At 41.7% G+C, this 12,762-nt stretch overlaps 1 protein-coding gene across 1 annotated transcript in view; it reads left to right on the forward strand.

Moving 5' to 3' along the window:
- Nucleotides 1–12,762, forward strand: part of LOC137377736 (interleukin-20 receptor subunit alpha-like) — a 51,806-nt gene that overhangs the window by 12,446 nt on the left and 26,598 nt on the right. Inside the window, exons 3-4 of the mRNA XM_068047723.1 lie at nucleotides 1,229–1,358; nucleotides 7,351–7,529. Coding sequence (XP_067903824.1) covers nucleotides 1,229–1,358; nucleotides 7,351–7,529 — 309 coding nt within the window. The remainder of the gene's footprint in view (nucleotides 1–1,228; nucleotides 1,359–7,350; nucleotides 7,530–12,762) is intronic.

A 12,762-nucleotide genomic window follows, 5' to 3' on the forward strand; every position in this document is an offset into this window, starting at 1 on the left:
AAGGTAAGGGGCAGGAGGTTTAGAGGGGATTTGAGGAAATTTTTTTTCACCCAGAGGGTGGTTGGAATCTGGAACACACTACCTGAAGGGATGGTAGAGGCAGGAATCATCACAACATTTAAGAAGTATTTAGATGAGCACTTGAAACGCCATAGCATACAATGCTACGGGCCAAGTGCTGGAAAATGGGATTAGAATAGTTGATGGGGAGCATAGACACGATGGGCCAAAGGGCCTGTTTCTGTGCCGTATAACTCTAGGACTCTAATATCAGCTGACATGGGAGTCAGAAAGGGAAATCGGGTGGACAGTAGTGGGGGGAACCTTAGAGGCGGTTCAGCCTGGTGGGCGAGGGGAAGGGAGGGAAATGGCAGAGGCCATTGATCAGATGGTCCCATTCTTGGTGACAAAGAAATTCCCTTGCGTTCGTCATTGGAGGTAAGGGTAGAAGAGATGGGGGGGAGGGGTGGGGATGGGGGGGAGTGGTTGGTGTTGGTGGCGGGGAGGGGTTTAAGAAGACGTCTTGCAGTAGAGAAAAGAAACGAGGGTTACCTTTGCATTTCAGGATGATCCTGGAATAGGAAGCATTTTTTGCAGCCGAGAGCAGGACCTGATAGTGGTACAGCCAGATCTGGCGGTAGATGGCAAAACCATTTGTCCACCATATCCATTCCTTGGACTTAAGGGAGCGGAGGTGAGGGCTGTACCGAGGGAACTGCCAGGGTGAGAGAGTGAATAATGGTTTTAATGGAGACTAGGCTGATGAAGGTGGAGGTGACGGTGAGGTTGAACAGTTGCAGAAATATTATGGTGAATTGATGGTTACTTAGATATCAGTCATTTTATGACTGGAATGTTAATTAAATTTACATTAGTTCTTTCGTTTTGGGTCAAAGTAAACACTAAGTGTAAATAAAGAGTTCTAAAAACTGTTTGGCCTTTTCTCACTTTTTAATTTCTATTCTGCATTTTATCTAATGAACATCATATCTAGTACATTTTCTGAAACTTGTTTTCTGATTTGTTAATGTTACCATTTTGCCCTGTGCCTCTGGTGTCTCTCAGTTCATTCTGGAGCTGGGATGCTAATCTTGAAATATTAATCTTTGACAAATGAAAACAGGCCCCAAAGGTATATGTATGACAAAATAATCTTTTAAGTTTGTAATAGTGAGGGTCTGCATTGCTCTTTCCATATCAGAAGTCTTAATGTGCACTTGTTCTTTAGTTTTAGGTCAGCTGCCTGCACCGCAGAATGTGGATTTAACTTCTGTAAACTTTAGGTATTTTGTAACGTGGAAACCAGGAGCTCGGTCACCTTCAGGCATACGGTACACAGTCGAGGCCTGCAATTTAAGGTGAGCACCTGTATTCATAGGTATTGGATTTCTGAAATGTTTCTCCAGTGAGTGCATTGTGTTTTCTTGTTCAGTCTCAGGGTGTGGGTGTTGCTGACAAGGCCAGCATTAATACCCATCCTGAGTTGTCCAGGAGCAGATAGTGGTGAGCCTCCTTCTTGTACTGCTGCAGTCCGTGTGGTGAATGTACACCTGCAGTGCTGTTAGGGAGGGTGTTCCAGGATTCTGACCCAGAGATGATGAAGGAACATTGATATATTTCCACATAGAGATGGTGTATGGCTTGGTGTTCCCATGCACCTGATGCCCTTGCCATCTAGTTGGTAGAGGTCACGATTTTGGGAGGTGATGTGGAAGAAGCCTTGGCAAGTTGCTGCAGTATATCTTGTAGATGGTGCACACTGCAGCCATGGTGCACCACTGGTGGAGGAGTGAATGTTTAAGGTGGTGGACAGCGTGCCAATCAAGCAGGCTGCTTTGTTCTGGCTGATGTCGAGCTTCTTGAGTAATTGTTGCAGCTGCAGTCTTCCAGGAAAGTGGAGATTGTGAGTTTAATTGTGCTGTCTTGTTCCCTGCATGGCAGAACTCAAACTCAAATTAATGGTTTCCATCAGAAAAAGGGAATCAGCAAGCACATAGACTCAACATCATAAGCATTTGCACTTCTTTGTGATGTCGAAGTTTTCACTTACTTCAAACATTATCATTATTCAGGAGGCTTTCAACAAAAACAAGAACAACACCTTGCATTTATATAGCATCGTTAACATAGCAAAATGTCCCAAGGTGCTTCACAGGAGTGTTATCAAACAAACTTTGACACCATGCCATGCAAGGAGATATTAGGGCAGATGACCAAAATGTTGGTCAAAGAGGTAGCCTCTATGGAACATCTTAAAGGAAGAGAAGTAGAGAGGTGAGATGTTTAAGAAGGGAACTCCAGAGCTTAGGGCCTTGGTAGCTGAAGGCATGACCACCAATGGTGAAGGGATTAAAATTGAGAATGCTTAAGAGGCCAGAATTGGAGGTGTGCAGGTATTTCAGAGGGTTGTCGGGCTGGGGGAGATTCTAGAGATAGGGACAGGTGAGGCCTTGTAGGGATTTTGAAACAAACATGACAATTTTAAAATTGAAACATTGCTTAACCAGGAGCCAGTGTAAGTCAGGGAGCACAGAGGTGATGGGTGAACAGGACTTCGTGCAAGTTAGAACATGGGCAGCAGAATTTGAATTACCTCAGGTTTATGGTGGGTAGAATGTGGGAGGCCAGCCAGGAGAGTGTTGATTAGTCAAGTCTAGAGGTAACAAAGGTATGGATGAGCTGAGGCAGGGATGGAGTAGGGGCATGTCGCGGAGGTGGAAATAGGCAATCTTAGTGATGACCTGAATATATGGTCGGAAGCTCATCTCTGGGTCAGATATGACATCGAGCCTGCAAGCAGTCTGGTGCAGCCTCAGACAGTTGCCAGGGAGAAGGTTGGGGTTGGTGGCTAGGGACGGAGTTTGTGGTGGGGAGTGAAGACAAATAAAAATAAAATACACTGCTTACAATACCGCTTATCTTGTGTCACTGGCAAATTTGGACATGTGGCTTTGTATCCCATAAGTCATTAATGAATACAATGAGCAGCTGAGATATCACTAGTCAGATCCTGCCGATTAGAGTACCTGCCCATTATGGGGCAGCACAGTGGCGCAGTGGTTAGCCTCACAGCTCCAGCGACCCGGGTTCAATTCTGGGTACTGCCTGTGCGGAGTTTGCAAGTTCTCCCTGTGACTGCGTGGGTTTTCACCGGGTGCTCTGGTTTCCTCTCACAGCCAAAGACTTGCAGGTTGATAGGTAAATTGGCCATTATAAATTGCCCCTAGTATAGGTAGGTGGTAGGGGAATTGTGGGGATGTGGTAGGAATATGGGGTTAATGTAGGATTAGTATAAATGGGTGGTTGTTGGTTGGCACAGACTTGGTGGGCCAAAGGGCCTGTTTCAGTGCTGTATCTCTAAATAACAAAATAAGTAACAAAGGCTTCAGTCTTCCCAATATATAGTTGGGGGAAATTTCTGCTCATCCAGTACTGGATGTCGTACAAGTAGTCTGACAGTTTGGAGACAGTGGAGGCGTCAAGAGAGGTGGTGGTGAGGTAAAGCTGGGTGTTGTCAACATACATCTGGAAACTGATGCCATGTTTTCAGATGATGTCACCAAGGGGCAGTGTGCAGTTGAGAAATAGCAGAGGGCCAAGGATGGATCCATTGCAAGTGATTCTCTGGATAGATAAGAATGGAACAAAGCAAGTGCATGCCCACTGAGCTGGATGACAGTGGAGAGGTTTTGCATGAGGATGGTCTGGTCAGTCGCATCAAAGGCTGCAGACAGATTGAAAAGGACGAGGTGGAATAGTTTACCTTTGTCACGATCGTGTACAATGTAATTTGTGACTTTGATTAAGGCCGCTTCAATACTGTGGCGGGGGTGGAAACCTAATTAGAGAGATTCAAACATGGAGTTTTTAGAAATATGGGCACAGATGTGGAATGTTCCAAGACTTTGGAGAGGGCAGGGAGGTTGGAGATGGTGCAATAGCAAGGACGGAGGGGTCAAGGGTTGGTCAAGGATGATGACAGCTGATTTGAAGGAGAGAGGGACAGAACCTGAGAGCAATTAACACTTCCAGCTACATCTCCAAAGCACTAGCCACACAGGAGCAATTGTTTTGTGTTGGTTTTTCTATCCTATATTTAGGCACAGCTAGTTTCAAGTTGCAGATGTGAAAATCAGGGTTCTGTTCTCCAACAATGCTAGGGAAGAAATGGAAAACTTTTCTAAAAATGCAGGGCAGTGAATGGAGGATCTTTCCACTCATGGACCCTGATAAGAAAAGCTACGTGATAAGACACACAGTGAATAAGCCATCTCCAGCTAAGTACAGTAATAGAATGAACCATTGAAAGCTTGCATGTTGTGTAGAAGGAATGGAAGCAACATGAGTGCGGTCCCCAAACAGCGATACTGCAAAATCCTCAAACGCAATGAGCTCCTATTTAGCCTATTTGTAATTTTCACAAATTGCTCGATGTGTTACTATATTAACTGTGTTTAATAGTTAAAATGCACAATAGTAGAAGTCCTCATGAAAAAGTATTTGGCAAATGTTTTGGTTATTTATAGCCACTGAATAAATTATATCAAAATACATCATCAGGTAACATAGCGAATAACATCTTAATGACAACGATTCATGTCTCATCTCTTCCCTCTAATGCAAGGAAGGTTTTCCAAGCACTTATTAGTATCATAATGGAGCATTCTGCAAAGGCTCAATGGTTCATTCCATTGCTGTGTTCAGCTGGAAATGGCTTATGCTCATTTCCATGTGGCATATAAAGTAGCTCTATTTATCCTGCTCCATGAGTGCAAAGATCTTCCATTCTTGGGAAAGTAATTCTTCCATTTCTTCCCCAGCATTATTGGAAAACATCTTCATTCTCTGTTGAGTATACATAAAAGCAGCATAGAACCATGCAGCATAGAAGGAGGCCATTCATCCCATATTGCCTGTACTGGATCTGCGAAAGAACTATCCAATTACTTCCACTCCTGTGCTCTTTCCCCGTAGTCCTACAAAATTTTTGTTTGCAAGTATTTATCCAATTACCTTTTGGAAGTTATTATTGAATTTGCTTCGACCATCCTTTCAGGCAGTTCATTCCAGATCACAATAGCTCACTGCATACAAAAAGTTCTCCTAGTTCCATTGCCAATTACTTTAAACCTGTCTTCTCATAAATTTGAACACCTTTATTAAATCTTCCCTTAACCATCTCTGCTCTAAGAGGAACAATCCCAGGCTGTCCAGTCTCTCCAGGTAACTGAAATCCCTCATCCCTGGTACCATGCTAGTAACACCCCACTATACGACATCTCCAAGTCCTTGACATCCTTCCTGAAGTGTGGTGTCCAGAATTGGATACAGTTATTCAGCTGAGGCCTAATCAGTGATTTATAAAGGCTTTGCATGACTTCCTTGCCTTTGTACTCTATGCCTCTTTTTATAAAACCAATGATACCATCTTATTTTTTAAACTGCTTATCAACATATCCTACCACCTTCATAGATGGCATGAGCAGTCCTCATGAGAAAAAGTATTTGTCAAGCCTTTTTGAGTATTTACAGACAGCCATTGAATAAATGGTGTCAAAATGCATCATCAGGTGCCTATAGCTAATATCTCGATGACAATGACTCATCTCTTTTTCCCTTCCTTCTAACAGAAACAAGGTTTTCCAAACACTTATTAATGAATTCCATGAAAGATTTTCTAATTGGAGCTTCTCCCATTATTCCAATGTTTTCTTTTCTGACCTCCCATTCTCCATAAACTAACTTGTCCAAAATGCAGTATCCTATCCTGTATGAAGTCCTGCTCGCCCTTCAGCCTGGGTCCTTGCTAACCTACATTAACTTCCTGTCCCTCAACATATTAATAGTAAATTCTTTTGCCAGGAATTTCTGGAGGGGTTCCCCAATCTCCAGTAGTGACTTCAACAGAAAATTGCACTCCTGGATAAACTATGTAAATAGTTAAAATTCTCCAGGCATTCCGCCAAACTTCTGTCAAAGTTATGGCAGAAAATTGGGAGAACCCGACAGAAAAATTCACCCCTATTACCCTTGTCTTCAAATCCCTCATTGGCCTTGCCCCATTGTATCTTTGCAATCTCCTCCAGCCTTATTTCCTTCCCACACCCTTTGGTCCTTTTGTTCACCATCCCCTCTTTATTGCACCATTTGTGGCAAAGTTTCCAACTGCAGTAGCCTCTAACTCTCTAACCTCTCCATTTATTGCTCTTCTTTTAAAAACCTTTCATTTTTACCAGGCTTTTGATCACTTCTATTAATCAATCTTAGCTTTCATTTTCCTATCTATTTCCATGTGTAAAGCTTCTTGGGCCCTTTTACTTTTAATTTGAGATGCCATATAAATGCATATTATTGATTTTTAAAATATTGGCCACTGGCTAGGCACAGCTCCCCCTCTGAATTGGATTCATATTCCTTTGGAAATTTCTCTTACCCTTAGGGAGCTAGAGAATGGGGAGGAGTGCCACAGGCATGGGCAAAGATAATTGCGGCATCATTGGCTATAAATTGCTTTGGGGCAGCCTGATGTTTTGAAAGGTGCTGTATAAATGCAAATTCTTTTTTTCTTTGAAGTACCTCTCTGTTTTTCTTTTAGTCTTGACATTTACTTTTTTCTCCCATTTTAGTTCTTTTCCATTTTCTAGTCCAAAATTATTACTACTTACTAGTTTATACTCACATTTCATGTCAACTTAGCCCATTCTAAATTCCTATATCCACATTTATAATGGAAACTGCCTATGTAAACTTCCACATTGTAATTATAGCCTCCCACTAGTGGTTGTGCTGTAGCACCTCAATTTTGCAACTCCCAGCTCCTTGTCCTGTGCTCTCTTGCTCCAATTAACTCTGCTTCTATGTTTCTCAAATGCCTGTAAGTGCTGCTATTTAACGGTACTTACATAAAATCAATATTATGTAAAGAAGGACAAGGTGTATGACCTTAAAAAGGTGCTGACTAATGTCTGCATGCCCTGGTCCAATGGGATCTGCTGCCTAATCTCACTTGACCTGCAGATTTCTTGTGGTCTTGATTTCCCATGAGTGACACCACAGAGGATGGACAGGCTTTTGTTAAATGTCTCAGACAGTAATTTCTAAGTCTGTGTTGAGTTCTGAGTTTCTAATTGCATTTTTAAGGTTGGCTATTATATATTATCAGTTTTGACAACCATATAGCAAGTTAACCTCTTCCCTGACTTTATTTAAATGAAAATTGTTTCATTTTCTGCTAAATGCCACTAGGTTTTTTTAAGCCTATGTTGATGCAGTCCATGGAAGCTTCAAGTGGATTTGATATGAGACATGTGTCACAGCAGTTGATTTTGTTTTGTTTCATTTTCTCTAAAGCCGGAATAACGGGATATTCACTCCAGTGAAAAACTGCAGCAATATTTCAACTCTGTCGTGTGACCTGTCACACATTTTTAAGAATCCTTTCGCTCTTTACTGGGTGAGAGTTAAAAGTATCACCAGCACATCCGAATCCAAATGGGTGGAATCGAAGGAACTTCAGCCATTGCGTGACAGTGAGTGCCTTACTCTTTTGTTTTAAACTTTGTGGTAATGTAACACGAGTAAAGACTAATGAAATCAGTTCTTGTTCACACATAAATCTAGCCTTTAGTACCTGTGACTCAGTGGTAGCCCTCCTGCCTCTGAGTTAGAAGATAGTGAGTTCAACTCCCACTCCAGAAACTTGAGCACATAATCTAGGCTGACTCTTCACTGCAGTACTAAGGGAATGCTGCAAATCAGATGTGATGTCAAACCGAGGCACCTCTCCAATGGATGTAAAATATCCCACCACACTATGCCAACAACAGCAGGAAAGTTCAATGGAGGGTAAAATTGGGTGGGGTGTAAAACCAGGGTTGCATATGATCTTGTCAGTTTCCCATCAAGTAGATTGGATTAAAAATCCCCCCTTAATTTTTGATAAGAAAAACCACTGAAGCTTCAGTTTTGAATGTTCTGACCTGATTAATAGTCCATGATGGGTGTTACCACCAGGTGAGAAAGAGGTCTAGGGTTCCCTCTCAGCCTTCACCTGGTCTTAGTGTAACAGGGTTTAATTTTTAAACACACTGTTTTTAGCTCCCCCTTGGTGAATCCTTGTTCACTGCTTTCCAATTATAAGGCAAAGAAACCAGCACAAACAGGCTTTCTTAGGTTTAAAGAAGAAAAGTTGAAATTTATTAAATTTAAACTTAAACTCTAATTCGGTTAACGCCTACGGATACATGATGCGCCCATGCTAGCATGCATTACATACATGCAGATAGCGAGAGAAAGAAAACAGAAGAAATGAAGTGTAAAGGTTGAAGGCAATATCTGATGAGTTGCTGTTACGGTTCTTCGAGCTCACTGTAGGGTCCTTGATTGTAGGTAGATCTTGCTTTTCGTTGGGACCCAGTATTCTCCTTAAACCTTGTTCGCTGTAGGAAACTTTTCGTTCTTGGGGTTCATGCGTCTTCAGTGGATTCAGAGGTTGTGAGAAAGAAATGGGAGCAGACAGGAGAGAGATCTTCTCAGTCCAGAAGCAAACAGACTTTCTCCCACACTGTTTGTACAAATTCAAAAAAGTTAGGTTGTTCAGCAGGTTAGTCATGTGACTAGCTGTTTTGACCATGTCCGTTTATGTATTCGGCCATCTTGGCAGTCAACCTGGAATGCGAGCTCCCTTACCTTCAACGCCTGGTGATCAAAAGTCCGTTGTGGGTTGAATGTGTCAGGGAATGGCTGCTTTGTCCTTCCAAACACTGTCTGTTAATACGCAAATATCTTTTCCAGCTACGGTTGATCTCTCTCACAAGCGCTTTCTTCACTCCAATAACAGTTTAAAAATCAATGTTCATGACAAAATTAATGTGCCTCATTCTTGGCAGGTGGGGGGCCCAGCATGACATTGGATCGTGTTACCAGGCTGTACCCTATCACATTGTATTCCAGATGTACCATCCTCCTTCCCTGCCAGAGGCTGCATCCTGAGTTCATTGTTTTTGTGGTTCCAGGCACAGCCTCCACTTCTTAATAAGAGTCCCTTCTGCTTTGGCAGCTTATGGCAGACAAGCAATTCATCATCAGATCAACAATGTGAGAAACTTACTGTCCTCATTTTGGTAAATAAACACTTGGCTGTATTAGTTGTATACTCATCGAGCAATACAGCGAGCAAGTGTGGTGACCTAAAAATTACATTTAAGTCTGTTAATTCGGACTCTGGGAACCTTCAGTTTCAAGGAAGTGTGCCAGATGAAGCTGCCTAGAGGTGCTCTGATCAAAACATTTCTCTCCGATTTTCACATGACCTAACCTTAATCTGTTGGAATTTTCTAGTTAGATTTTTACACGAATTTCTGTAGGGATTTATATACAGTAAGTATATAGATACTCTCTAGTACAACTGGAATTTTATTATTGTTCAGTTGATACTTGATGGTCAAAGCAATGAGGTGCTGATTGCAACAACTTGCATTTGTACAGTGCCTTTGCTGTATGCGCTTCATAGGAAGACATTCAGAGACAAATTAACATTGAGCCAAAGAAGGAGATAATAGAAAAGGTGACCATATGTTTGATCAAAGTGATAAAGTTTAAGCTGAGTCTTGAAGGAGTGAGAGAGGTAGAGATGCAGACAGACTCAGGGAGGAAATTCCAATACTTAGAGAATTTGTAAGTCAGGTTGAAAAGAAAACTCATGAATGGTGTAAATAAGATAAAAACAGAAAATGTAAGAAATACGGAACAGTTTTCAGGCCCTGAAAAAGAAAGATGCATTAGCATGTTAGTGCATTCCTTCTGTTGTCTCTCAAATTCATCAGAAGGCACGTTTCTAGGATAGTTTATGGAGTGATGAATTTGTGACACAAAGTGCATTGTTGTATCATCTACCACACCTGTTGCTAACCTTTTTCTTTTTGAAAATAGTATCATAAACATGAAGTTATAGTAGTGGGGTGGCACCCCATATTGTAGCATCAGTGGTAGGATCCATAGAGTAGATGGGTCATATGTTCAGTTCCCCAGCAGGCAGAGTCCTGTGTCCAAACTGTGTGAGGATGTGCTGATTAGAGGCTTGATGGCTCCCAGCAAGAGAAGATAAATCTGAAATAGAATTCTCCTTTGGACTGCTGCCAAGCATCTCCTGGCAGTTAGCCAAGAGCAGCATGAAAAACAAAATACAGGGCAGCAAAGTTCCTGACACAACAGTAGAGCACCTGCGAGGACAGAAACATTCCTCAGGTGCTAACCACATTTAGTGTGAAAGAATATTAGGGCGTGAATTAGTTTAATAGTTATTTTGAATCACTGACTTTAAGATGAGACGGTAAACACACATGAATGTGTTTATGGGTCTGAGTACACTCATCAAGGTGAAAGATTATTATAGTAGAAAACTTTGTTAACATTTTTCTCTTATGATGGAAGAAAGCTTCCTGAAATTCTGGTTTGGCTACATTTTACCGTATTGATTCTGCAAACGTTTCTCAAAATTATTAGTACATCAGATTAATGCTTTTAAATGCAATTGAATGAATTCTCAAAATGTGTAAAATTGATTTCTTCTGTTGGTTTATGTGTTATGGCACATTTTGTGTCCTATTATCTTACACATTATTGCAGTCATTTGACATATAGCAGGATTTAACTATCACAATTCTCCATTTTATGCTGTAATCTGAGAATAAATTAAACAATAGCTATACTTAACATAAGGTGAATTTAATAACCAATAACTACTTAATCCAAAAGTTAATGAGACAGTGGTCATCTTCCATGGGTGCTGAGCTAGGGGGAACAGCAATAAGTCAACAAAATTAACCAGATAATAATCCAACATTTAGAACTGACCACAACTTGCCCCATTGGTTTATGCTGACTAAATAAATTTTGGCCAGGCCACTGGGAAGAACCTTTCTTTGAATAGTGCCATGGATCTTTTATGCTCTGTCTGTACTTAAAGTGGATAAAACACCAGGACCAGATGAGATGCATCCAAGGATACTGAGGGAAGTGAGGGTGGAAATCGCAGAGGCACTGACCATAATTTTTCAGTCTTCCTTAGACTCTGGGATGGTGCCTGAGAACTGGAGAATTGCAAACGTTACACCCTTGTTCAAAAAAGGGTGCAAAGATAAGCCCAGCAACTACAGGCCAATCAGTTTAACTTTGGTAGTGGGAAAACTTCTAGAAAAAGTAATTCGGGACAAAATCAATAGTCACATGGACAAATACGAGTTAATTAAGGAAAGCCAGCATGGATTTCTAAAGGGAAAATTATGTTTAACTAATTTGCTGGAGTCTTTTGAGGAGGTAACAGAGAGTGTTGATGAGGGCAATGCTGTTGATGTGGTGACATGGACTTTCAAACGGCATTTGAATACAGGGCCACACAACAGACTTGTGGGCAAACCTGTAGCTCATGGAATAAAAGGGACGGTAGCAACATGGATATGGAATTGGCTGAGTGACAGGAAACAAAGTGTAGTGGTTAATGGATGTTTTTTCAGGCTGCAGGAAGGTTTGTAGTGGAGTGCCCCAGGGATCGGTGTTGGGACCCTTACCTTTCCTGATATATATTAATGACCGAGACCTTTGTGTACAGAGCCCAATTTCAAAGTTTGCAGATGATATGAAACTTGGAAGCATTGTGAACTGTGAGGAGGATAGTGTAGAACTTCAAAAGGACATAGACAACTTGGTGGAGTGGGCACTCAGGTGGCAGATGAAGTTCAATGCAGAGAAATGTGAAGTGATTCATTTTTGTAGGAAGAACATGGAGAGACCATATAGAATAAAGGGTACAATTGTAAAGGGGGTGCAGGAGCAGAGGGACGTAGGTGTCTATGTGCATAAGTCATTGAATGTGGCAGGACAGGTTGAGAGTGCATTTAATAAAGCATGCAGTATCCTGGGCTTTATTAATAGGGGCATTGAGTACAAGAGCAAGGAAGTTATGTTGAACTTGTATAAGACACTAGTTCGGCCTCAGCTGGAGTATTGTGTCCATGTTTCTATGTTTTATTATACTTAACAATCTAAATCTGATCTTAATAAAATTATGCTACACATTCATGCACACACTCACACGAGAATCATGCACATGCAAATAGGTTACAGAGTGATGACTGGTAGATTTGTGGTTGGATTAGAGTCCAGAACAAATAACAATTAATGCACAGTCTGTGTGGTTGCATGATTCTATTGTCCTCCAGTTGAAGTTGTGTTCCTGAAGCCTTTGGCTGGTAAATGTGCAGTTTGTGGTGGCTCACCTGGTTCAGGCTTTTCTTGTAGGCAGCTTTCTTCCCTGGTGTCTTTGTCTTGGATCCAGCAGCCAGCAGCTAGGCTTCACACAAGGACTTCTGGAGAGAGAGAGAGAGGGGGACATCCCTTCTGGCTTCTGCACAGAAAGAGTCACTGACTTGTCTGCTTTGTGCAAGGAAAACTCCCAGCTTTCACAGAGATGGACAGACAGTCACATGACTGCCTCAGTCTAAAATATTTGAATGAGATTCAAGTTTAGGAATTTCAGTCGCTCAAGTCTCAGGATGTTAAAGGGTTATCCCTTTCAGGTCAATGTTGCAGGATGGCTTTGAATGTCCTGCTAATGAAAGCAATCTCCTGTGGTTCACCCAAAAGAGCAAGCCATTGTTTTGGGTACAGGCTCATCAGACATGTGCCTCCTGTTTGAGGCCTTGGAATGTGCAAGATGTTCAAATGCAAATTGTGGTGGCCATCCTGGCTGCCAGCTTTTTAAAA

Source organism: Heterodontus francisci, chromosome 15, assembly GCF_036365525.1.
Source record: "Heterodontus francisci isolate sHetFra1 chromosome 15, sHetFra1.hap1, whole genome shotgun sequence".
In the NCBI taxonomy this organism is placed as follows: domain Eukaryota; kingdom Metazoa; phylum Chordata; class Chondrichthyes; order Heterodontiformes; family Heterodontidae; genus Heterodontus; species Heterodontus francisci.